Genomic DNA, 27,127 nt, shown 5'->3' with positions numbered 1-27,127 from the left:
TCACCTGAGCACGTAGTGCTCAAGGTGAGCTATTAAGACCTGTCATTGTCCGTCTTCGTCCGTCGTCCGTCGTGCGTCAACATCTGCCTTGTTAACACTCTAGAGGCCACAATTGTGACATAATCTTTATCAAACTTCGTCAGAATGTTTGTCATGGTGACTTCTATGTCAAGTTCGAAGATTGGTCATATGTGTTTAAAAACTAGGACACATGGTCATATCAAAGGACAGATTTGTTAACACTCTAAAAGACTACATTTATAATCCTATTTTCGTGAAACTTGGTCAGAACGTTAATCTTGATAACTTTTAGGCCAGTTTTAAAACTTGGTTATTTGGGCTAAAAAACTAGGTCACAAAGACAGATCAAATAAAATACTGTTAACACACTAGGGACCACATTAATTTTAAGTTTAAAACTCATGAGAATTGGTCAGAATTTTAGTCTTGATGACCTCAATTTCAGGTTAAAATATGACTTATTTTGGATAAAAAGTTGGGTCACCCGGTCAAATCAAAAGAAAGGCTTGTTAACACTCTAGAGGCAACATTTATGAAAATATCTTCATGAAATTGAATCAGAATGTTTATGTTTATGATCTTCAAGTTAAGATGGAAACTAGGTCATTTTGGGGTCATAAACTAGGTCACTGGGTTAAATCAAAGTAAAATCTTGTTAACATTCTAGAGACCTCATTCATTTTAAGTTTGAATCTCATGAGAATTGGTCAGAATGTTTGTCCCGATAACCTCTAGATCCAGTTAGAATCTGGGTCATGTGGGGCTAAAACTAGGTCAACTATTATAAGTTAAAATATGGGTTATTTCGGATAAAAAAATAGGTCACCCGTTCAAATCAAATGAAAAGCTTGTTAACACTGCAGAGGCCTCATTTCTGACCCAATGTTCATGAAACTCTGTCAGAATATTTATCTTGGTAATCCCTAGGACATGTTTGAAACTGAGCTATGTGGGTCAAAAACTTGGTCATCCACTAAAGTCAAAGGAACACTTGTTAACAGTTAGAGGCCACATTTATGACCCTATCTTCATAAAGAGTGATCATGTTTGACTTTGGGTCATGTATGGTCAAAAACTAGGTCACGTGCTCAAATCACTTGAAAAGCTTGCTTAACACAGTATAGGCTGCATTTATAATCCTATATTTATGAATCTTAATCAGAATGTTTATCTTATTGACCTCTATGCCATGTTTGAATCTGGGTCATGTAGTGTCAAAAACTAGGTCACCCGGTCAAATCAAAGGAAAGCCAGTTAACACTCTAGTGACTGTAGGTACTCAGGTGAGCGATCCTAGGTTATCATGTCCCTTTTGTTATTCTTACGGTTCCTGCTGAACACAGTAAAACTTACCTTTTAGCTTTTCACTACTGGAAACTTTTCAATAGATGCATTCAAGTTCCAATCAACTATCTTTCGCAAATGCTCTTTCTCTAAGATGTACTTAGGGAATTCAAAAAATGTCCAATATGCAGGTTATGATTCCCTTTCTACGAGAAAAACACGTCGACTTTTCGTCATAAGTCCTTTCGCCAAAAAAGTCACTCTGGCCACCAGACTTTCACCCTTTACGTAATTGTATGATTTGTATGTATTAATTTAAAAGAGAGGAAGATTTCATGGTTTCACTTCAAAAGACAGTGTGGGTCTGCGCATACAGTTCATTACAATATAATTTTTTTCAACCTATTAAATCAAATCAGGAATGAGAAAATGAGACATGAGGAACGATCATGTTTGATCACAACATGTAAATAATTTACCTAACAAACACAAGCAGACAGCAAAATGTTAAAAAATTACAAGACACAAAGAGGTCGTTTTCGCTTCAAAATCTATTCTGGCTGTGAGCATGCGTGATTGATATTGTTTTTGAAGTAAATGCATCAATATAGGGACCTGTCATCGTGTTAATACTACGTTTTAGTTAAATAATGTTTATGGAGATGTAGTGCGGATACAAGATAAAATTATACGAATTATATGCACAGTGAATGAGGCAAAATAGTGATTCATATAGAGTATATAAAGAGAAATGATAATGCATCACTTATCAGTACAAAGTTTAAGAAGTTGTTAATTTTTTGCAACCTATTACTTTCCACAAATACTGGCATTCCATGTAAGTACAAAGGCTATGTTTGTGGAGTTTTGAGAAGTATCCGTTTGAATATCTATTTGAATATTCTCTTATTTTCGGTGAAGCACTTTGTCAAAATACAATTAAAACGTGGACAAGTAATGCACCTATTACAACGAACATAGAGACTGAATGGAATTTAAACTTTTATTAAACAGTTGTTTTGATGTTGTTTTTTTTCTAAATTGGCGAAATCGACACGTTTGAGTTATTGATATGAAGTGCAGTTTTTTAAACCCTATGTATTACTCATTATTATTCAACTTTACAATATTACGCACTTTATAAGATCAATTGCGCACATGATATGAAACAGGTAGAGCTAATACAAAGCATAACTTGGCCAATACGAGAAAAGCAGGACCAGTACGACAAAGCAGGGCCAATATGGAATTCACGCATTCTGGTTGGTTCAAAAAGAGGGCCAATACGGAAAAGTTACTTTCGTTGGATTTTTAAACGCCGCCATTTTTGTAAATCAAACAATCAACAATAGTAATAACAATGATAACGAACGCATAAAATTTTGGCTCTCGGTGTGCATCTATGACCGCGCCTAATGATATAGCGGTCTCTAACCTAAATCGTTTTTATCACAACTTTAATTCTTACGAGAGACTGCTGTCAAAAGCAGACGACTGAAAAGATAGTAAAAAAAGAACTAAACGTAAAAATGGATAAGATAAGTAAGGGCGAGGAAGTTCTACGGATGTTAGCAGATGATCTTTTAGATCTAAAATCATTAGCAGAACAGGAAGACTTGGACATTTTAGAAAGTAAGCGTGAAATCGAGCTCGTCGATGGCGATGTGCAAATGACAGATGTAAACAAACAGCGTTTTGCGACTGTTGAAGATGGTGACACGGACAGTTTTATTGAAGAAAATAAAAATAAAAACACATCATACCAAACAAAAAGTGATTTGAAAATATTTAGCGACTGGGCTCAAAGTGTTGGAGAACTTAGGCCTGTGGAAACCATCCCGATGGAAGAACTTGACAGTTTGTTGGCTAGATTCTATTTGGGTAGGTTTTTGTTTTGAATTCAGAATCATGTAACTGTTTTACACTAAAATATTTAACTTAATCTGTAAAAAAATATAGAAGAATATATATGAGCCGCGCCATGAGAAAACCAACATTATGAACATTGTGCGTTTGCATTCGTGCAGTCTGACTGTTCAGGATCCATACTGTTCGCTTTCAAAACCTATTGCAATTGGACAAATCGTTAGCGAACAGCATGGATCAGCGCAGGCTGGTCTGGATCCATGCTGGTTGCAAACGTACTATGTTGGTTTTCTCATGGCGCAGCTCATACATAGTTTACCTACAAAAATGTAAAGAGCATTTGTAGCACTACACCTCTGGTGCGACCATGCCAGATGAATTAGACCATCCTTTTCTTTTTATGATTGATACATGGTTAGTCCAAGTAAGTGTACTCAAGAATTGAATATCGTTATATTTTTTGACTGGTCGGTCTAACCGAGGTCTCGTTATTTAGACTAATACAGGATATGCTATTGCGTTGGCTGTTGGATGAAACAGCTGTTAGATGTGCCGTACACCTTGTTAAAATATAAAGGATTCTACTTGTGAGAACCACATTTTATAATTAAGATAAAAAACCATTTTATCCTACACGGAAACATGGAAATATTCTTTTATACATTTATCATTCATGCTTTTTTCAGCTGTACGTAAACGTGACGGCTCAGAGTATGAGCCCGACACAATAAGTGCGATTCAGAATAGCCTTGACAGACATTTGAAAGAGAACAAGGTTAAGTTCAGCATAAAAAGAGATGAGGGTTTTAGTCATTCTAATCGTGTCCTCGAGCCGAAGAGAAAGAGTCTTAAATCACAGGGGAAGGGAAACAAAAAACTCCGTGCTGATCCATTAACCGCTGAGGAGATAGAAATGCTACATAAGCAGAACATTCTTGGAAATGGTATGTAAACAATATTTTTAAGTAACAATATATGTCATTTCAATGAATAGAGGCTGGACTGTTTTAAAATTTAAATTATAGCATCAACTTATGTTACGATTGGTTTTATATAGCATTAGAGGACATTTGTTTAAAAATATTTTTCAGTGAGTGATCATAGAGTAGAGGCAATGTTTTCATGATTGATTCAGCTCTTCGCTAAAACAATTAGAATTCTTGAGTGAAACCAAATCAATCTTCTTCACAATATTTATGTATATTTAATGAGTTTGACCAAATAAAACATGATACTATTATTTATGAAAAATTAAATGTATATCAAGTTTTATTTTTAGTTGTTTACTGCAAAACATGTTATAAAATGTCATTCATAGCATATGCATGATTTTTATAAAATGTCATTTATAGCATATGCATGATTTTAAAGAATTATAATGTTGTATTAATCAGTCTCAAAAATATGTTTATGTTACAGCTACACCAAAGAGTCTCCTTCGTACAGTATGGATAAACAATGGTGTCTTTTTTGGTCTTCGTGGGCGTCAGGACCATACCAATCTGCTCTGGGGAGACATTGAACTAAAAGTAACCAGTAGTGGCAGAGAGTACCTCGAATTTATTGGTATTTACTTGTTCTAAAATTCCATATTGATTTTTAGTGTATATTAAAATTTTTCGAAGAGATGAAGTAATTACTCCCACTTTAAATGATAGTACTTAACCGCTACAATAATCAAATACGCCAAAGCATATCAACCAGTAGTTTTGACTATTGGCTGGCTAGTTATTCATCTAGTGCTTCCATACATAAATAAAAACATATTTTTTCTTATTTTTCTTTCAAGTTTTCACTATATAGCGTTGAACTATTGACAGTGAAAAGCACAAATTATGGACAAGTGATTTATAAAACAAGTTGTGTAATATTACACACTTATTGAATTTCTTGCCGGTCAATAGTCAAAACTATTGCCCAAGTTTTGAAGGTTCGCAAATAGTTACTTTTGGCAAGCAAACCATTCAATATGTGTTTTATTACATGACATTAGAAATGAGTTTCATAGAATTGTTTCTCAAAATTTGACTTAAGCGTAATCGCATTTTGACTAGAATTTCATATAAGTAGTTGTGTAATAATTTCCTTATCTTATTTTAACAGAGCGTTCAACCAAGACAACAAGTGGTCAAAGAGGCGCATATAGAAAAGTCACCCCAAAAGCGTTCGCGACAGAAGACGAAAATTGTCCAGTCAAAATGTACAAGACATATACCAGTCATAGACCATCAGATTTATTAAATCCAGACTCCAGATTTTATCTTCAACTTTTAAAATCCCCATCAGGGCAAATTTGGTACTCCCATCAAGCTGTCGGTTAAACAAAACTAGGACAAATAATGAATGTACTGGCAGAAAGAGGCAACATAGAAGGAAGGAAGGTAAATCACTCTACTAGAAAAACATTTGCAGCAACACTTATTCAGGCCGGCCGGGCACCAACTGAAGTTGCTAAATTGGCCGGTTGGAATAATGTTCAAACCGTTAATGAATATTCTGTTCCATCCATGAATCAGCAAGAGGAAACGTCGGATATTATTCCAACTGTGATGCTTCCACAACCTAGTAAAGAAGTAACCACAACAAATGAAGTGTTAAATCTCTCTTCTGAAAAGGAGAACCATGACCAGGTACAAATGAATTCTATGAACAATGAAATGAATTACTGCAATAAGAGAAGTTCAAATCCATATGCGTTTATGTGTGGTGCAACCATATCTGGCGGAACATTTAATATTAATATTTTCTCCGGTAAAAGGAAACAGTGTTGTTCTTCTGAAAATTCTCAGGAGCAATGATCTTACCCTCTGGAAAAAGATTGAACATATATAAATATTGTAATTCTAAATAAAGGCATTATGATGATAGAAAAGAGAGTAAATAGTTGGAAAAAAGTTTAAACTGCAGATATTGACTATAGACAAAGCAAGGAGTTTCAATAGTTTCACTTTTTCAGACAGAACATTAAACATTGTTTCAGTTGATACATTAAATATTGTTTCAGTTGATATATTAAATATTGTTCCAGTTGATACATTAAATGTTGTTCCAGTTGATACATTAAATATTGTTCCAGTTGATGTAATGAAGACTTTTTAGTCTCCTACTGATATTTTGTTACACTTAGTTAAAAACAAATAAAATTATTATTGTTACAGGTATAATGATATTCTTCTTTTTTAGCCAATATTGTAAAGTTGAATAATAAAATTATCATTAATCAATTGATTTCATATTGGCCTTTGGCCAATACGACCACCCTCGGACAAATAACAAGGCCAATATGAAATCAGTTGATTAATAACATTAATATAAGGGCAAATATTATTACTATTGTTTACGGAAGCTTTACTGGAGGTGTTATCTATCGCACAATTAGTATTTATATTAGTATTTGTTTTTCGTGTTTTCATTATTATTTTTTTTATTATCATTATTGTTCGCATAGTGTTTAATCATCAAACTGATATTTCCATAGCAACAAACAATATTTTACAACAAAATTGAGCTGAACAGGTCTTATGTCACACATAATATAGTTTCTTAAAAATCAAAGATGGATATCTTACATGGGAGCCATAATAGATCATGTATGTACTTCTAAAATATTTTTAGAGTGCTAAATCTTTAAAACTGCTCTACTCAAGCATTTTCAATTTTGTCATTCAACAAAGCACACATTTACCAAATACATGTATGTTTCACAGTGGACTTATGTTTAATGTTTTTCTTTGAACACATTTGCTCGGATCAATTTTTTTCTCACGTTATTAGGGCAGGAAATATGATATATGTGCAGTATGGAGCTACTTGCTCATATCAGTATCAGTGACATTAGCACTGCATTTAATTTTCAACTAATTGATTAGTAGAACATAATGGTTCCTTCATCATGTAAAAAGGAGTTTCATTCCTAGTCCTGTATTCATGAAAACAATTACTGGAACTTCTTTCACCACTCTGCTAAATTAAAATACTATTAGGTTATTTAACATTGTTCTGTACAATACGGAGATATATTTATACGAGTACCCAGCTGAGAAAATCAAATTGGACGAGCCGCTAGGCGAGTTCAATATGATTTTCTCAGCTGGGTACAAGTCCAAATATATCTCGTATTGTACAGTACAATGTTAAATAACCTTTTTATTCTATATCTATTCTATCTTACTATAATAGTACTTTAAATTAAAAATGTTTCATTGAATATTGTATTCCTGCCTTTTCTAGTTTTTCCCAGCTTGGTATGAGTGCAAATACATATTATACAGAACAATGGTAGGCCTTAAATAACCTTTTTATTCTATATATATTTCACTTCATACGTAATATACGTAATTCATTGAATGTTTTGTTTTTTATTTTTGCGTATCATCTTTAAAAAAAGTATATGGTGCAACCTCCATACAACAGCCATTTGGTGATTTGGGTGGTAATAATAATTGGCTGAGATATTATGCCCACAAACATTGTCAGCAAGTTTGGTGAAGATCGGATGAAAACTGTTCGACTTAAAAGAGAGGACAAGGCTAAATTCCCCGTTTTTCGAGTAATTCAAGGACTATAATCAAAGAGTGGCTGATACAATTTGGCTGATTATCGAAATTGGCCGAGATGTAATGCCCGCAAACATTTTCAGCAAGTTTGGTGAAGATCTGACGAAAACTGAATTATAGAGCAGACATGTTTTGGATGCTGGCCGCCCGTCCGTTGCCATTCATAATCTTCTCCATTTTGTTTCTTAACCGTTAAATAAAAACTGCTGAGGTAGCTATTCAGACAGTCAGGGCTGATACAAATTTCTAGGTTTCGTCCGGAACGGCTTCTTTAGGCGACTTTTCAAATATTCCAAAATCTGATGATCCTTTTTACTGTATTTTTAAGTTTTTGATTATTAACGAACGTTTTAATATCTAAATCAGATAGCATTGTTATCCCTTGAATCGTGTTTGTGTGTTGTAAACAAAAATCTCAAATTAAATCTAAATTTCGAGACGCATAATCAAACTCTGTACATATAGCGCCTACTTCAACCGATTTACATTCGGAACATTTTCACGCGTTTCGGGCTTTATCGTATGTTTAACACGGGACTGTTGAACCGTCCAAATACAGAAAAAACAGGATTTTTTGTACGCGCGTGCGTCCAAATACAGAAAATACAGGATTTTTGTACGCATGTGCATCCAAATATCGTAATATATTGTAGAGAGGTGCAAATGAACTTTCGCGATTGGATAGATAAAATAGGTATAGAATAAACAATATTAGCACTTTTTTACATCCATATTATTATTTCCAAGTAGTAAGTGCAGTCTTTCAAAAATACCAAAACTAGCTAAGATTTTGACATACAAGTACATGTAACACACTATCACTTCATAAAAATTCAAATACTGTAATAATTTCTATTTCGAAAATATATGTTTGATATATTTAATTATTATGTATAATGACCTAGAGTCATGAAACCTTGTAGGGATATCATTGAGCTCGTGAATTTGTGCAACTGATTCTTTTTTAATTCAATCTGACAGCAGAGCTAATAAATTTGCGCAAATGTTTCGTTGGTGACCCTTTACAAATATTTTAGATTTTATTCTGCTTCATGAAAAAGCATTGCCACCAGGGTTTGTGGTCACTTTACCCCTTATTTCTGTAGTGGAAACATTAAAAATCTTCATATTTTATATTTTCATATCGCATCATTTCTCCAATTTCTTACTCCATACACATTACCTACCTGTATTTATCTAGCTGAAACGTTTAACTGTTAAAGCAAGCAACTAAACTCAGGCGGGAGATATATGATCATCATTGCCCTCTTGTAATATAACATAGAATCTTCCTAATTCTTATAATTATTTTAGTAATATAAATAACTACCCTTGGTCTCTAAATATGTCATGCCTACTTAAAAACTCTTTTATATTTTATTTAAGAAAGATAATTTGAGATAATGCGTTTATGCCAAGTTTCGGAATCAACATGCTGCCTGAGAAAGTGCCAAACACGCAGCGTAGTAAGACGGATGTGTACGTCTAACAATATCGTCATCTTATTGAACAATTTTGTAACGAAGAAACAAATATACATAAAAACATAACATGTCCTACAATTTCAGTATCAGTTAATTTTTAATAAGCGACAGTCATTCTTTTCCGAAGTTTACATTTGATTTTTCTACTTTGGAGAACACCATATGAGAACGAGTTTTGCGTAATTTTGGGGAATAAAGGGACAATACATCAATTTCGGAATCTGTTGAAATAGTTCATTCGTGAAAGAGTTTATCATTTAGATAATTCTTAGGGATAAGGATGCTAATGAAACATAACCCATTTATGTTCTGAGACATGTCTAAGTTTAGCCTTAAAACCAGAAGTCATGTTAACTTCATAGTTCTATTGTTCGACAGGTTGAACATAAACATTTTAACTAAATTTCAGGTTTTAAGAAAATGATAGAGTAAGAATTTCTAACTTTATTATCATTACAAATTTGATGCAAACACACGTGCTGAACCTTTCCGAGTTCTGTGATGTAACCTTATCGAATTATGGGGAGCAACATAAATAATTGAGTAACATATACATTTCAAACACGCTGGTTACCAAACCGATACAATATCACAAACACTAACTAGCACAGAGAGAGAGAGAGAGAGAGAGAGAGAGAGAGAGAGAGAGAGAGAGAGAGAGAGAGAGAGTATAGGAATACCTCAACACCACAATACATCAGGGACAGCCAAGCACCACCTAATGTGACGATAGTGTTTATTCAAAACCAAATCCTACAACTCATTAAAGATGTGTTAAATGCTGCTTTATATACAAGCCAGAATTTTTTTTATTTCATCTGGCATTTCGATCAACATCTGCATACATCATCGTGTATCACAAATCTGTCATTTTATTTGACTGGGTCGAGGGAAGCTATATATAAATATAATGATAAAATGGTAGTATGATCGACTGAGTTCCATCAGTAGTTAACAACTGTAAAGAAAGATAATGTGTAACGTAACACAACACAAGTCTGATCGTTTTTGATGTTTATTCACAAAGTAGAGTATTTTGTACATAACTTTCATAAACCATTTTGTAACTTCTAAAGTCTTAACTTCCCCGTGCAAGGAGTATGTTCTCCGTGACGATTTGATAAAAGACATTGTGTCTTAAATCATTCGTCCTCCACATCTGATAATTCATGTGGGGAAGTTGGCAGTTACTTGCGGAGAACAGGTTTGTACTGGTATAGAATCCAGGAACACTGGTTGGGTTAACTGCCCTGCGTTACATGACTGAAATACTGTTGAAAAACGGCGTAAAACCCAAAACAAACAAACAAATAAAGTCTTATCTTAACAAGCTTCCTAGACTACCTCCCGATATACGAAATATCTAACAATATATATCCATAGCCTAACATTAGCTGGTGCATTTTCTGACGTATTTACATGTAAATCGTATTGACAAACAAGTGCGAAAGTGCATCAATGATATGATATATCAAATTGACAGATGTGGACTGGCGTGTCTAGTAATCAATTTTCTGACCTTGTATAACAACTTAAACAAATCAAATCAAAATAATCTTTCATTATTTTACAAATGATAGTAATTATATACTAGCGTTCCTCGTTAGTCTTTGCTAGGGTATTGTACTTATCAAAGCCTCAAGCGAACCAAGTCTGTATTAATGTTGCATAACATTGATTAAATATTCCTAAATATTTGAAAATAAACGCATTTTATACCTACACTTATTTATTTATATTTACCTCGAATATAGAATGAATAATTTTGTTTTCTATTCAACGTACTTAACAGTAGTAATCTTATTATTTCATTTGCAATTTCGATATTTATTTTGTCACAATGGATTTTAATGTAAAAATAGAACAATAAACAATCTACTTGACAAAACTGATAACGGATAAGTTATGGATATCATCAAACAAATTACAATTTACAAAAAGTATCCCAGTACCTGCACCAGTTGTTGTTTATTTTCCGGTCCTTTAGCATCAAACAAAGTATTTTTGCTATAATAGAGTTCCTCTTACACCGTTGTTAGGGGGCGTAAAGGGTGTTGCACATTTCGTTACTTTTCATGAACAGAATCGGTCAAACCAAGCCTTGTGTTAAGTTGCGTTCGTTTACAGATTGTATTCCGTCATATTTATTTTCTTTTTTATAAGCAATAACATTATAAATTTGCGCTATTACCACATTCGTAAATAATATCATATTTGAAAACTATAAAATTATCATCATCAGTACTGTTTATGTTATACTGCAAATGTCAATACTAGTTTTCAGCAACATCATTTTGAAATCATCAAAGAGACAGTACAACATGACAATTGGTAAACATTTATTTGTGGCCACAAGGACAACACTTACCCAAATGAAAGAAGAAAGTAAGACATGTTTGTATCTTCACTTTATAGAATATACTGTTAGATGTTAGAGTTGTTTGCCTATGATTAATATAAAATGCATAAATTCTACTTGTTATATTAACGTATTACATGGTTCCAACTATTTTTATGTTTCAGTATAAGATAAAAGTTATCACTGACACCCATCATTTTTAAGTAGAAAATATAAAACTTAATGTTTGTGAGCGAACGCTATTTCTATCCTTACATATGCTACAAATGAATGCCTTTATAATCTTGCGTTCTTTAAACGATAGTTTATCAATTTTACTTTATTTTTAACGTCAAATTGTTAATATATTGGAATAAAAGCTTAGATACATTGAAACTGTGTACAACTGTGTAATAGGTGTATATTATACTATTTTTTATGATTTGGTATTTTCTTGTGCTTTCAGGTTTAGGCCGTCAAATGAAAATTATATAATTAACCCTGTTTAAATCAGTGATATTTCTAAACATCATTCAAAAAGCCAGTTCAAATAAAAACCGATCGGTTTTAACATTTTATAAATGGTAGTGCAACTAAAATTGGTTGATTAAAGTTAGACAATTGGCATACATATAATTTTTATGCAGGGCGTCTTTCGTCTCTAGCAATGTCATTTGATTTTTGTACTTTGTGTTGGGAACAGCACACTAAGTTGATTGCTGTTCTAGTTCACAATAGAAAAAAGAATCAAAACAAGTTAACCCTTACCCTGCTAAATTTTTACAATGGTCTTGTCAATCTTTCAATTTAAACAGTACCATTAACTGTTAAAAGACGTGCATACCAATTACTGACTGAATGGTGAACAATGCAGATCATGATCAGACTGCACGGATGTGCTAGCTGATCATGACCTGCACTGGTTGCAAAGGCAGAATCAATCGTGTTCAGCATGATAAGGGTTAACACGATGTAAAATGCTAGTAATCTTCAACCGTTCATGTTTTTGTGTCACACGTTGTCGAGACTTTCTGTTTTGTTATTCACTATAGGTTATCCACTTCATAACCAAATAGTTCCGTGTCATTTGTAATTCATTCTTATTCAGCTATAATTCTGCATGTTAAAATATCCAAACACTTATGTTATTCTTCCTTTTTCAATATTTAACATTTAACAATACCTATCAAATGAAGTATTGACTTGATTAATTCCCTTTGATATTTGAGACCCTACCTTGTTTTATTTTTTTTATCAAAACGGTCGATCAAATTGGTGTCGTGTGAAAGCTGTTATAACTGACCATCTGCACTAACTTATGAATAACAAAACCACTTATTAGAAACATGTGACAGTTAAACTATATGTAAAGCAACAATAAAAGAGAAATACAAGTTCCTAGAAATATAATCATATTGATTTAACCCTTATGAAATGGTTTAGACTATTGAAAAGACCAAAATGCCCTTCATAAAAGGCATTGTGATGTAAGGAGTTTTATTGAAATCAATAGAATGATACGGCTTTAAAATCAATCTAACTAAAGCTATTTATAACAGAAATGTAAAATGCTACTAATCTTCAACCGTTCATGTTTTTGTGTCACACGTTGTCGAGACTTTCTGTTTTGTTATTCACCATAGGTTATCCACTTCATAACTAAATAGTTCCGTGTCATTTGTAATTCATTCTTATTCAGCTATAATTCTGCATGTTAAAATATCCAAACACTTATGTTATTATTCCTTTTTCAATATTTAACATTTAACAATACCTATCAAATGAAGTATTGACTTGATTAATTCCCTTTGATATTTGAGACCCTACCTTGTTTTTTTTTTTTTTTTTTTGTTTTTTTTTATCAAAACGGTCGATCAAATTGGTGTCGTGTGAAAGCTGTTATAACTGACCATTTGCACTTACTTATGAATAACAAAACCACTTATTAGAAACATGTGACAGTTAAACTATATGAAAAGCAACAATAAAAGAGAAATACAAGTTCTTAGAAATATAATCATATCGATTTAACCCTTATGAAATGGTTTAGATTATTGAAAAGACCAAAATGCCCTTCATAAAAGGCATTGTGATGTAAGGAGTTTTATTGAAATCAATAGAATGATACGGCTTTAAAATCAATCTAAATAAAGCTATATATCACAGAAATGTGTAAAAGACAATAAAACATGCATGCATTTTAAGTAGAGATTCGGCTTTATTTTTATATTTCTATGTGTGCATACATTAGTTTCTATTTGAACATTGTAATGTTTAACAATAGCTCTCTTTAGAAGAATATACTCACAATTTAAACCAGACATACCTCTGTAGATTAATATATATGTAGACAGAATATTTGAAAATGGAAAAATATCATTACATTTATGTTTATTAAATGTGGCCCCAAAGTGTAACCTTGAACTTTGAGATAGGGGACAGGGTTTGAGCGTTACGCTCCGTCTTGTTTAAAGGCAAACTTTTATATTAATAAAAATTAGACTTCTACGTTCATATCAAAGCTGCCCCTTGACAAGATCTGACATGCTATTTAACCTACAGTCTATGATCTGGGGTTAGAACACGGCACTCCATCTCATTAGACTAAACAGTTATGCCAACTATAAAAAGATTGTTCGTTGCATACACTAAACAGCTACTTTGAAAACAATTCTAAAGATGCAAACATAAGGTATCCGTTGACAAGAAACCCATTTGAAAATTTTAAATGAATTTTTACTCAATATTTAAGTGCCCAATATGATTATGTGTTACATCTAAATTGCAGAATATATAAATACCATGACAACAGCTTATAGGATTGAAATCTTATAACAACAATTAAAAAATCTGTATTTTTACAGGTTTTAAAGATTTTGTGTTAAATTATGTTATGCCAAGTACCATTCTGACTCAAAAAGTTTATGTTGTATTTATTTATTATGAATAGGGTGTTTTGCTGATATATATTACCTCCTTTCGCATAATACAAAGATGAATATTTTCCACAGGTGGTAGAATATCTTATTTTAACTCATACTTCTATCGAAATACATTTGAAACATAACGTACAACTTCAGCTACATTACAAAATTCAATTTAAATGGCCAGATGTCGTGTTACATGACAAAAGAAATTTAAAAGTCCGAAATGCAGTAAAAATGCATGTTTTCAGTTAAAGTTAAATGTCTCCAATAAAATTACTTAAGGGTAAATATTACACAATCTACCCTTTTTAAACGAGAGAACTAATATCCACACATTTCTTTCCAGAAAATCATCTATATAACTGGCTTCACAAAGATATCAAGTGCATAATTAAAAGTGGCTAATCAGATTTTAATCAACTATTGGATTTGTTCTAAACATTACTAACTGATCATTTACACTTATTTGTATGACCGAGTTCTTAGTGCATGTCTTATTTTTACTGGAATTATTTTTAAAATTTCATTTTCCTATCCTGGTTGCCTAACCAAGACAGCAATGTTTTTCATGAATATGAATTTAATAAACATACTTTGCCTAAAGAATAATATAATTTTTACTGACTTCCGGTCAAGTAAACATTTCGGTAATTTTTTGAGAAAATGTAGTGTTTTGTTGGATAAGTTTCATATTCCTGGATAGGGATAATTATGTTAAAGCTATAGAGCAATACAATGTTGGACTTTCAATGATTGGATACGAATATTAATTGAAATAAGATAAAACTTGACATTTTATTGACATTTCATTGATGAACAAAGGAAATAACGTTTTGCGCCAGATCTCAAATGCCGAACAAAAGGAGACGCCAACGCAGTAAATCTTCTCCTTCAAAAACATTAGTATAAAAAACACAGATCAGTATTAGAAAGTGATGTAGACAGTGACTGTAGTTTGTATTTTGATCCAGTTGAAGACTTAACTAGTGATAGTGAAGATAAAATTATCCCCCAACATCATACATCCGCTACGTCCACAATGGGTCTATCTGATGAAGATCTTAAAACGTTGGCAACTTTGATCAGCAAGGAAATAAAACAAGACTTAATCAATGAAATCAAGTCAGAAATAAAAACACTAGTGCACGCTGAAACGAATCATTTAATGGAGGAAATATCAATGCTGAAAAATGAGAATGTCCAGCTAAAATACTCGCTAAAATCCACAATGTTAGAAGTTGATGAATTAGATCAGTACGGGAGACGCATGTGTCTTGATATTTTTGGGATCCCTGGAGGCACAGGAAAGTGGGATGAGGATAGTGAGACCAAGGTTCTCAATCACGCCAAAGCCAGAAAAATCGAGTTGTCCCCGAACGATATCGACCGATGTCATTGCATTGGCCATCCTAGAGGACAAACAGAAAAGTGATCATTAAATTCACAAATTCAAAAGCCAGACAACGCATATACTCTGCCAGGAAGGCGTTCGGTGATAGAATACTTATCCAAGACAATCTGACCAAATACCGAGAGAAACTCGCATACAAAGCCAAGCAATTGGTGCGTGCCAAGAAACTGAATAAAACGTGGATCAAATAGTTCGAAAAGTGTGGATAAAAGACATGGACGTAATAGACAGCTTAAACTCTGAGTAAAAACAGTAATGATTTACTGTTAGTGTAACAATCCTAGTGCTGTGACTAGTATTTTCTCTGTGCGGTATGTTATACATGTTGACCATAACATTCATGATTACATTTTTATTTACCGCAGACATAATGATACTTCTATTATTAACGAATGTCTTGTATTAATTCAATCAATTGTCAATCAATTACTACGGTAAATATCGGTAAATGATCAAGTTGACCGTCACATTCCACCATACAGACTTGAATTTATAGGGAGTTCTCTCCCTTGCTATGTATATGCATCGTCCGTAAAAGCATTTAATTGTTTTTCCTGTATATAGTCGATCCATGTGCTAGTAATCATTTTACAAATTTTATCTAAATGTGTAGAAAATATCCAACTGTCAAGTTATTGCCTAATATTAATACTGTATTATAGGGCTTACACTGTATTATAATGCTTACACTGTTTTATAATGCTTTTTCACTTTTAAGTTAATTTCTTAGGGCCATATTCCAAAAACAAAATCTATAAACGATCTGCTTTTTTATTATCTACTTAGTGCAAAATAGTACGTTACGGTAATAATAAGCAACCGCTCACCTATAATTACGGAGTTTCATCAATAAAGGGAAGATAGCGAAACTTTTTATTACCACTGAAAATATACGAGTTCTTTCCCTTGTTATGTATATACATATGACAACCCGAGCTCTGTATATAGTCAAAGTATATTTTGATAGCTCCTTAATATAGTGACTCACATGCGCCCGTTTATCTATACAATCAAGTTCTGATGTATTTAAATCAGTATTAGATTTTTTACACATTCTAGCTATATAAATTATGTATGGATTATAGTTACACAACTGTTTAAGTAAACACCTAACACTGATGCTTATAACATACTTAGAAGTTGTTTTCCATGGGCATTTTTCCAGACTTGTTAATGTTTCCCTGAGTGGAGTCTAAAAAAAAAACTAGTCTTATTTGTTTTAGTAATGAAATTACAAAACTTATGAAAATAATTCACTAAGCAACTGCTTAAAATTATACTACAAATAAATTCAAGTGAAATTAAGTTTTTCACTGTAGATATTTAATATGCCGCACTTATTATTTACTATAAACAAGTATATAGTCTGAAGTGTGATTACCAGGTATGATGCATTTATTATATTAATTTTCTTAAAATAAGTACATAGTTTAAAGTGTGTTTACCATAATTACGTTTTCCATGTTTGTAATCTGTTGCAAATTTCAAGATTTAAGATTTGCATCTTACGGGTAATCAGTCTACTGCATTGTGTTTTTTTCTTTTGTGTGTTGTTGTTTTTCTTTTCTTTTTTTTCTCACTGTACTACAATTGCAAAATTTAAAATGTTTTTGCCATAACTTAAGTCTATCATTTTTATTATGAAGTAGCATATTTTTAAATATAGTTAGTCGCTAAAATTCCTATTCAGTCTATCCAGGAAATGATCTTTCAAATTTTCATTTTTACTTCGATAATGTTCATACTTAGCATTTCTTTATGCTTTGTTTTTTTACTGTTTACTTTGTTCATTGTTTCTCTCCAACTGCCAAATAGTTCCCTTTTCTGCCGGTTCCCTGAGGTATTACCCATCCCATTTAATACAAAAGCCCGTTGTTCATTCTCCATAATTATTGACTTAAAACTTTTATCTAATAGGTAATGACATAGCTTCATGGAGCGTGACAATAGACCTTTCTAACGTAAACGTAATTATGAAATGGAATACTGAATCCGTAAAATTTGAGGCTAATTTGTGGTCTATGGGAGACAATTTCATCCAATAGTAATACAATAGTATCTCCCTTAGACCATTATTTGCAAATAACATTTACGGATTCAGTAATCCGTTTCTGATTTACGTTTACGTTAGAAATGTCTGATAGGGGTTTATTACAATGGTAGACAGAGAGTTTTTAAATCTTATTGTTTTGTTTCATATCCAATCCTTATTGTGACCAGTTATTTCATGTGGATGAAAAATAAACTGGTTAAATATGTTTATAACTTTACTTCAGAGATTTCCATCATATTCAGTGTGATTTGATATTAGCTATTGTTCTGTATAGCTCCATAAATCTTAATGAAAAATTTTACCAAAACAGCAAATTTATGAATATTCAATTCACATATTGACTTATTGCCTAGTTGTTTTTGTTACATGGTTTTACTCAGATTAATACTGTTGTCAGGTGATATTGAGCTTAATCCAGGCCCTGTAAATGATACGGATCATTGCCTTTCAATATTACATCAAAATATCCGCAGTATAAGAAATTTACTACATCAAAGAAAATTTAATGGATTATGACATTCTATGTTTCACTGAAACACACTTAACTACTGAAGAAAATAATAGTATATTGTCTCTGGATGGTATTGATTATTTATTCAGGAAGGATAACACAGCACATTCAGATGGATTTCTTGTTTATGCTTCATCTCATTTAAGACCCCAAAGATTATTGAAAAATTTCCTCCCAGAATCAGTATGGATTGAAATTAAAGATAAAAGTAGATCTTTTTTTGATATGTACAGTCTATAGACCACCACACTATACTGTAGACTTCTGGGACAAACTAAATATTTGTATTGAAAATAAATAACATAATATTAGTCGGAGATATAAATGAGGACCAACTTAATTCACTTAATAGAAAATTTAAAGATACTCTTAATCTGAATAATATGAGAAATATTATAGAAGAACCAACTCATGTAAGTGAGTATTCGAGTACACTAATTGATCCAATTGCCATTTCAAACAACATTATCACATATGACATCTGGTATTTTTGAAACAGACCGACTTATAAGTGATCACTATGCCACATACGCTCATATAAAAATTAATTTTAAATTTAGTGCTCCTTTTAAGCGGCGTGTTTGGAACTATAAAAATAAAGATTTTGATAAACTAAACCATACTATAAGATTAACAGACTGGACATTTCTTTTAAATGGTTCAATTGATAAAGCTCATCTTTTGTCAGTAAATTTCTTGACATGGCTAAATCATGTATTCCAACCTACTTTGTAACAGTACGTCCCTGTGATAAGCCATGGTACAACCCCGAAATATGCAGAACATCAAGAAAACGCGATAGACTTAAACAAAAGGCTGTGCAATCAAATAATATTTCAGATTAGAATAACTTCAAATGAGTTAGAAATAAAGTAAATAATATGAAAAGCATGCCCAAGAAATACGTTTAATAACATTGAGTTTTCACTACATGATTTAAAAAATACAAATCCTTCACAGTACTGGAAACTGGTAAAATTGCTTATTAAAGAAAATTCGACCAAATGCGACAAAATACCACCACTTAAGAATGAAGATACCTCTTATTCCGTCTCTGATGACGAAATAGCCAATACTTTAAACAATTATTTTGTTTCAATATCTACAATTAATGACTCTCAGTCTGAACTTCCAGATTTTGTTTCAACAACTGACACCTCTATTAACAATATAAATATCACAGAACAAGAAATTTCTGATGTTCTCTCCAACTTAGTAATTAAAAAGGCAAGTGGGCCTGATGAAATAAGCCATCGCATGCTGAAAGAAACTGCTAAAACATAATGTCAGCCTTTTTGCATTATTTTCAACAGGTCAATGCAAGAAATCTCATATCCAAGTAGTCTTAAACTAGCTAATGTAATTCCGTTGTTTAAAAAGGGTGACAAAGATATTCAATCCAACTACAGACCAATTTCATTTATCAGTTGTCTTGGTAAGACCATGTAAAGAGTAATCTTCAAACACTTATACAATTATTTTCATTCAAATAACCTCATTTACAAAAATCAGTCAGGTTTTCTTCCTGGTCATTCAACTGTATATCAACTAGTTGATATATGTCATCAAATTTGTAAAGCATTTGATGAGAAAAAAATCACTTGTATTGTCTTTGTGATATATCAAAAGCATTTGACAGGGTTTGGCATTCTGGTCTTTTACACAAATTAAGACAATACGGTGTTACAGGCAAACTTAACAAATGGATTGAAAATTATCTTAGTGACAGAATGCACAGAGTATTTGTAGGATCTTCATTTTCTGAAACAAAACATATAAATGCCGGCGTTCCTCAAGGCTCTGTGCTTGGCCCTCTCTTATTTCTAATATATGCTAATGACATAGCTGATTCTTTAGTAAGTACTGCACGACTTTTTGCTGATGACAGCAGCCTTGCAGTATCATCTTTCGATACAAACACAACTGAAGAAACGCTTAATTCAGACCTTCAAAAAATCAATGAATGTGCAAAACAATGGTTGGTAAATTTTAATCCACTAAAAACAGAGGTTGTTACGTTTTCCTTGGCTGATAGATGACTCCCAAAATTAGTCTTTAATAACACTAATCTGTCCCCTGTCCAGCACCTTAAGCACCTAGGGGTAACGTTAAGTAATGATGGCCCTTGGCATGAACATATATCTAACATAACGTCTTCAGCATCGAAAGTCCTAGGTTCAATGCAAATGTTAAAATTCAAATTAAAACGTGCTGCACTTAATCGAATATAAATTTCCTATCTAAGACCTATTTTAGAATACGCATCCGTGGTTTGGGACAGCTGCACTGTTTTTGAAAAAGAATCCTTAGAAAAAATGCAATATGAAGCTGCAAGGGTAGTAACTGGTCTTACACGTTCTGTTTTAATCAATAGATTGTTAAATGAAATTGGCTGGGTGTCTCTTCAGACAGACGTAAAATGCAAAATCTCATATTAGGATACAACAAAAAACATGGTCTATTACCAATATATCTTTCTGACTTATTTCCGCCTATGGTTAATGAAACTAATCCTTATAACCTGAGAAACAATTCAAACTTTTCATCAATTCAAAGACGGACAGAAATTTACTCCAAATCAGTGATACCCTCTTCTATTAAGGCCTATGCTATTTTGACAATGCAAAAATCCTATGTAAAACTGAGATTGTCGTAACAACGCGAGAAATGCACGGGGATCAAAAAGAAACTTATAATAATAAACAAATGTATCTCCGAATAAATTATAAAGTATCAATGGCACTCAAAAACATGTCCCAACAGTACACTAGAAGAAAATGCATAGAAATTTCCTGGGTAAGAATTTTGGTACCGTTAGTCTCTCATATATATACAATATATATATTCTTCAATCAAGGATATGTCAGTGAGATGAGCGTTAATTTTCTAAGAAAACGTCGTAAAACTGTGTTACACGAATCACACGTGCACTGCTCTTTTACAAAAATATGTCCGCCATAATTTCTTCAGTGAACGAAATAAAAGGAGTATTTTAACTTAGATTTCCTTATTGTAAAGTACAATTGACTTTCTAGTCTAAATAAAGCATCACTTTTTTATAACATCCCACTGTCCGATCTTTCTGATCACCTAAGGATCTCTCACAATTACAAAATAAAACCAACGTGTCATCAAAATTATCATTTTACACGGCTTCATGGACATCACGGCTTACTAACATTAAATTTGTAATCATGCGCCAACCAAACAAATGATGAAAGATCGGGACTTTTTCAAAGATATGTTTTATTTCCTGTAATTTTCTGATATTCTAACCTTTAAACAACCGGATTGTATGCACAGAAATAACGAAAACTTTATGCAATATAGCTTTTAGTTTAAATTTTGGACCTATCATTTTCCAGCCCAACAATAGACATGTATATGTCACAAACCCGGCCTGTCCTCGAAATCCGTTTCAAAGGTTACTAGAACATAAATACAATAAATAAACAACCGCTTACTATGTTCTTGTAAGTCCTGTAAGATGAATCTGCTCGTGTTTATACATTCATTTATATATTCCCTATCGGGAACATTGACAATCACAAGTCGATCCTTACCACAAACATGAAAACAGTTACTTTTATGCCTTTGTTTACATTTCAAACATGACGATTCACATATACGTTCAAGAACGTAAATGTCGTGCTTTCCGACCCACATAGTGTGTAAACTTTTTTAATTAAAAGTATGGTGTATTCGGCAAACCATTTGTAATTTCCGTCGTGGTAAATGTCGTTGAGAGTATCAGTTATGTTCACGTAATTTATTTGAATATTTATGTTTTATACTTGCAAAAGAAAAACTTGATGGTCATACCCGCTGACTTCGAATTCCTCGCCCATCACCGACGTGGGATCAAACACTCACTTGAGGTGTAAAACTTTTCACACAAGGAAGCCATCCAACTGAGGTTAGTGTCTCGATCTAGGTACTAGTCTGAGCCCAAAAAAATGTCTAGAGGGGCACTTGGAGCCTTTCCTTACCAACAAAACCTGGGAAAAGTTCATTGTGTAGTTTCGGTGTTACTCTCAAGCAAACAAAATAAATATTGTTCCCGTTTTTGTATGTTTGTTTGTTTGTTTATATTTTTATATAAATGAATATGCAAAAAGGGTTTGTTTGTTTCAGTGTAACGTTAAAATATAATATTACAATTATATATCAACAGTGAACGCCACGTGCATTATATTTTCACGAGGGTTAATGCTTTCATCTTACATGCAAATCAAACATATTCCTAATGTATAAAAGGTAAAGGTAAATATATATGTATATGTGTGTGTACTCGTGGAATTAAATGTTAAGTGTAAAAAGTATATATTCACAGTGCAAATCATCCATGCTAAATAATACGTACGATATGTTTGCTTTCTCGCTGTCTAACATGTCCTAAATGATCTATTCGAGTTTTATCACAGAGTTTTAGTTTATTTTTCACCTTAAAATAAAGCAAACGTGTTCAATATAATTTTAAACTTAAACTTTGAAGTTTAGTAGGTTGTAGCATTCTTTATGTCAATGGTATTTTTATTACCTTCTGTAGTCATTATCTATTGTAAAAACATTTTTTTAACCAAAGCGGAAAATTTCAGGTATTTGAAAATGCAGCTTTCTAAAAGGTCAGTTAGAATTATCGATGTCATCTGTCAGACATACCTTGTAAATAAATAATATTATTACAAAAATAATACTGCTATTTCTTTTGTTGCACTTTGCGGACTTATGATAAAGTTATATATATCTGAGCAGTACAATCCCTGTAAATGAGCACCACGTAAGCGCTCAGGCCCTTCTCGCACACCATACCTATAGTTCGGACTTCTTTCATGTGTAAAGGCATGTGCAAAAAAAATGACAAATTTTACCAACACCTGGTAAATTGTAATGTGTTTTTTAGAAAAGTAATAAACGGAAATAGAAAAATAGCTCTCAGCTCTTTTGCACTGATAGTTTAGCTTTATTATGTATGTTATAGCTTTTTGCAGTTATGCACGATGACATAGAATACTTACCCCGAAAATTTTGACACGAACAGACTGATAACTTTTCCCCACTTTACTTTTTTTAATTAAAGTAAGAGTTCAGCACTTCATGGTTTTGATGTATTGTCACATTGGAATAACGTTTGTTTTACAGTAACTTCGAAATTCCTCAGAAATAATATTATGTACCCCACCCACCTAATTCATAATTTCAAAATAGCATAGGCCTTAAACTATGGAATGAACTAAACCAAACTACTAGAGATTCACCTACACTTTCAAACTTTAAATCATCATTAAGGGACCATTTTAAATCACCGGATGTACCAAAATATTTTTAAGTGGTGAACGAATCTCTTCAGTTTACCATGCTCGAATAAGAAACCAATGCAGCAATTTAAATGCAGACTTGTTTAAAAATCACTTAAGACAAAACCCTACATGTGACTGCGGTAGTGGTGTTGAAGATGCTGAACATTATTTTTTCAAGTGTAAACAATTTACATTACAGAGGCGTAATTTATTCTTAGCAACTAGAATCTTTCATCCTTTGAGCTCAGATAAGCTTCTGTTTGGAAACGAACAATTAACTGATGCTGAAAACGAATTCATTTTTAAAGAGAACCAAAAATTCATCAAACACACCGAAAGATTCAAATTCTAATGCTATTAAACTGAATAGTTATCAATCATCAAGTTGTAGCCAGACCAGGACTCGAACCTGAGACCTTCCTATAACTTTGCTGTGACAAAGTCTAGGCTGCTCTTCCATCTGAGCTACCTGGCTAACTTGCAGTTATCAGCTGATAAATTACAAGCTCAATTTCTATGCTATCCTTGTTAACAAATTACAATAATTACATGTTAGCTGATGTATGTCTACAACAGACCCATGCCCATAATTCTACTTTTTCATTTATCATAACGAAAAGAGTGAAAGAGTAAGGTACTTAAAATACACTGTCTACGTTTATCTTTCCACAGCACTAGATAATTTATAAAGACAAATGCAATGTCTGCTTAAAATAAATATATTGTTTGTGTACACAGATCTAAAAATAACCATGAATATGAAAGTTATCATTTTTGATGTATATTTAGCTTGACGGCACTTTTCTGTATCCTGAAAGTCTAAACTCAGATGACTTGAGCTTGTATATAAGTAAATTAACTGAAAATTTCCCGCTTACCTTCGAAATCTTTCGAAAGAATTAATGTAATCCAAACAAGAAAACAAGGAAGTTACATGTACATGTGCACGTGTTACCGTAAACCAGTTTATGTCGTTAAAAGAGTACGAATGTACCTTAAAATTATCGTTATCGTCTCGAGTATTGAACTCTGTCACCAATAAACGCTTAACCAGGGTTCGGCAGTATTAAGGGGGCATTTGACAAACAGACAATCTAATCCTCTTTTTTTTCTTTTCCTACTCTCATTTTCAAAATAAATTTATCTTGTCTTTACGTAGTTACACATTTTCTACGCTGTAATAAATCTACCATACAATAATTGCAAGACAAGTATCGGAACAGATATATATGTGAAATTGTGACGTTTTGGGGAGGGCTATCACTAATGTTGTTAAAACATGTAGCCCGACCCATTTGCACTATATATATATATATATGTATATGTATTGTTTTCATTCAATCTGTAATAGTTGCAATAAAATATTATTAAACTAAACTAAAGAATAATATGAATATAAGAACTATTGTATTAAAATAAGTTTTGTATTGAAAAGTACATATTATGCCAAACTTCTTTTGAAATGCAGGTTTATAAAATTATTATTACCTCTATTTGTCTATCTGGGTTGCGCAACCATATAGACTGAATATAGATGATTTCCGAAGATACACTCTGTTATATAACTTATGTTTTAGGTAGCTGGAATATCCCAGTATTTATCAAATTCAAATGTAAAACTAGAAATTATATTGAACTCTAATGAAATGGTCCAGTTTGTAAACCTTTTTAATCACATTGAGGTAAATATAAAATTTCATAAAAAGTAATATGCATTTCCAATATTGATCTAACTCTGTGGATCTTTTTGTTCTTAAAATGAAATATGAAACTAAGAAATGTCAGAAACTGTTGCTCAAATGTGGCCGACCACCCTTTAAGGGAGGTAATTATTACACCCTATTTCAAGATAAAAGGTAAGGGTAGATTTCTCGGAAGCAAAGAACATCACAGCCACAGCCCCAAAGCCACGCATTTGCGAAGTATGCCCACAACAAAAAGAAGCTGTGAAGAAGAAATATTATAGTAGACGGCTTTCTTCAAAAATTCAACAAATACATTTTAATTTTATGCAATATATAGAAAAAGGGGAGGAAGGGGTAGGTGTTGGGGGCGGGGTGAAAGGGAAAGCGGAAAAAGGTTGAATATTCAAAAGGGGATGAGCACTACGTTCCATTATTACAGTTATCCTACAATCTGAACCATAGCAGCGCAGACACTCACGTACAAAAGACAAACAAACATACTCACAAACACATACACACATAATTAAATTACATAGATACACAAACAGACAAGTAAGATATAATAACACTGTAGGGCACCGCCCAAGATACACAGACGCACAAGCACACACACGCACACACATAAGCTGGAAAAAAACAACAATCGGGTACCGCGTAAGAATTCCGGCAGTCAAAATTAAGGTAGGCATGATAACTTACTCTTAGTAAAATGAAAGGGGGTGCAAAAGCAAGGAAGTGCAATAGGTAATGATGGAAGTGGGCGATAGGGGCAGTGAAGAGAAAATGGAAAGAAACGCTAACAACAAACAAGACAACATAAGCAACACAAACGACAAGACCGACAGATTGCAAACTGAAAATAGGGGCACCGACTTGGAACGGTCAGCAACGTATATAAAGGGAACTGGGGGTTTAAACGCGTTCAGGGCATGCAAACCCCGCACATGACTACATGATGTTAACTGGTGGTTAAGAGATGATCTCATGTATATTTCAAGTGTTTGTCTTTCTGTCTGTCTTTCTGTAACACTTCTCACTGACCTGAAATGATGGTTCAGAATAAAACTTGAAACAGTGACTCACTTAAAAATAATTTTAGAGATAGAAGAGTATATCTAACAATCAATTTCGTTGCCTGTGATAACTATCAGACGCGTAATATTCCAGGTTATGATTTTCAAGTAACATTCCGCATATGCAAATATACCACTAGAATCATACGGCATTAAATGTGAAAATATTTATGTATCAAATATACAATTTTTTGCCAAATGCAGTTGATAAAATGTGACAAGGAATTGTTTCCATGCTATGTATTCAACAAAATTCAACAAGGAACAGTGTACATTGTTTAAGAAAATAAATCAGATAGATTTGTGACTACATCTTATTGAAAACATAACATTAGTCTACTTTATCTATTTGTTTTGCGTCTGCAAACATGAGACACACGTATGTTCCCTGTTTCTAGGGTGCCTAAACTTAAATGTTTTAAATAAGATGTGTTTCAATAAGTTTGTACAGGGATTGTTTGCGTTTAAATACATATAAGAACAACTGTATGTGTTAATGAACTGTTTTGTATTATCGACCTTTCAGGATTTATATATTTGTAAATCGAAATCACTTCCATTTGATTTCAACATGATGTTTGTTCTGCTCTTCGATACTTTATTTAAAATTTGTCATAC

The 27,127-nt window shown here is 32.6% G+C and overlaps 2 protein-coding genes across 4 annotated transcripts in view; both read left to right on the top strand.

Annotated features, from left to right (window-relative positions):
* Window positions 1-27,127, top strand: part of LOC123525085 (uncharacterized) — a 111,914-nt gene that overhangs the window by 14,517 nt on the left and 70,270 nt on the right. For 2 of the 3 annotated variants that reach the window (XM_045303836.2, XM_045303828.2), the window contains exon 3: window positions 11,489-11,596. The exons of the other annotated variant lie outside the window; for it this stretch is intronic. In XM_045303836.2, the coding sequence (XP_045159771.1) occupies window positions 11,489-11,596 (108 nt within the window). The remainder of the gene's footprint in view (window positions 1-11,488; window positions 11,597-27,127) is intronic. 3 annotated transcript variants of the gene reach the window in all.
* On the top strand, window positions 1,992-5,493 carry LOC123525103 (uncharacterized protein KIAA1958-like). The gene is made up of 4 exons (XM_045303856.2): window positions 1,992-3,186; window positions 3,858-4,115; window positions 4,591-4,737; window positions 5,275-5,493. The coding sequence occupies exons 1-4, from the start codon at window positions 2,835-2,837 to the stop codon at window positions 5,490-5,492; spliced, it is 975 nt and encodes a 324-aa protein (XP_045159791.1). The 5' UTR covers window positions 1,992-2,834; the 3' UTR covers window position 5,493.

This window comes from Mercenaria mercenaria, chromosome 3 (genome assembly GCF_021730395.1).
Source record: "Mercenaria mercenaria strain notata chromosome 3, MADL_Memer_1, whole genome shotgun sequence".
NCBI classification, from domain to species: domain Eukaryota; kingdom Metazoa; phylum Mollusca; class Bivalvia; order Venerida; family Veneridae; genus Mercenaria; species Mercenaria mercenaria.
This window is presented reverse-complemented; position numbering and strand designations above follow the sequence as displayed.

Coding starts and splice junctions, on each gene's coding strand:
- LOC123525103 (XM_045303856.2), top strand. CDS start 2,835: ATGGATAAGATAAGTAAGGGCGAGGAAGTTCTACGGATGTTAGCAGAT. Junction 4,116..4,590: donor GCAGAACATTCTTGGAAATG/GTATGTAAACAA, acceptor TTTATGTTACAG/CTACACCAAAGAGTCTCCTT. Junction 4,738..5,274: donor AGAGTACCTCGAATTTATTG/GTATTTACTTGT, acceptor TTATTTTAACAG/AGCGTTCAACCAAGACAACA.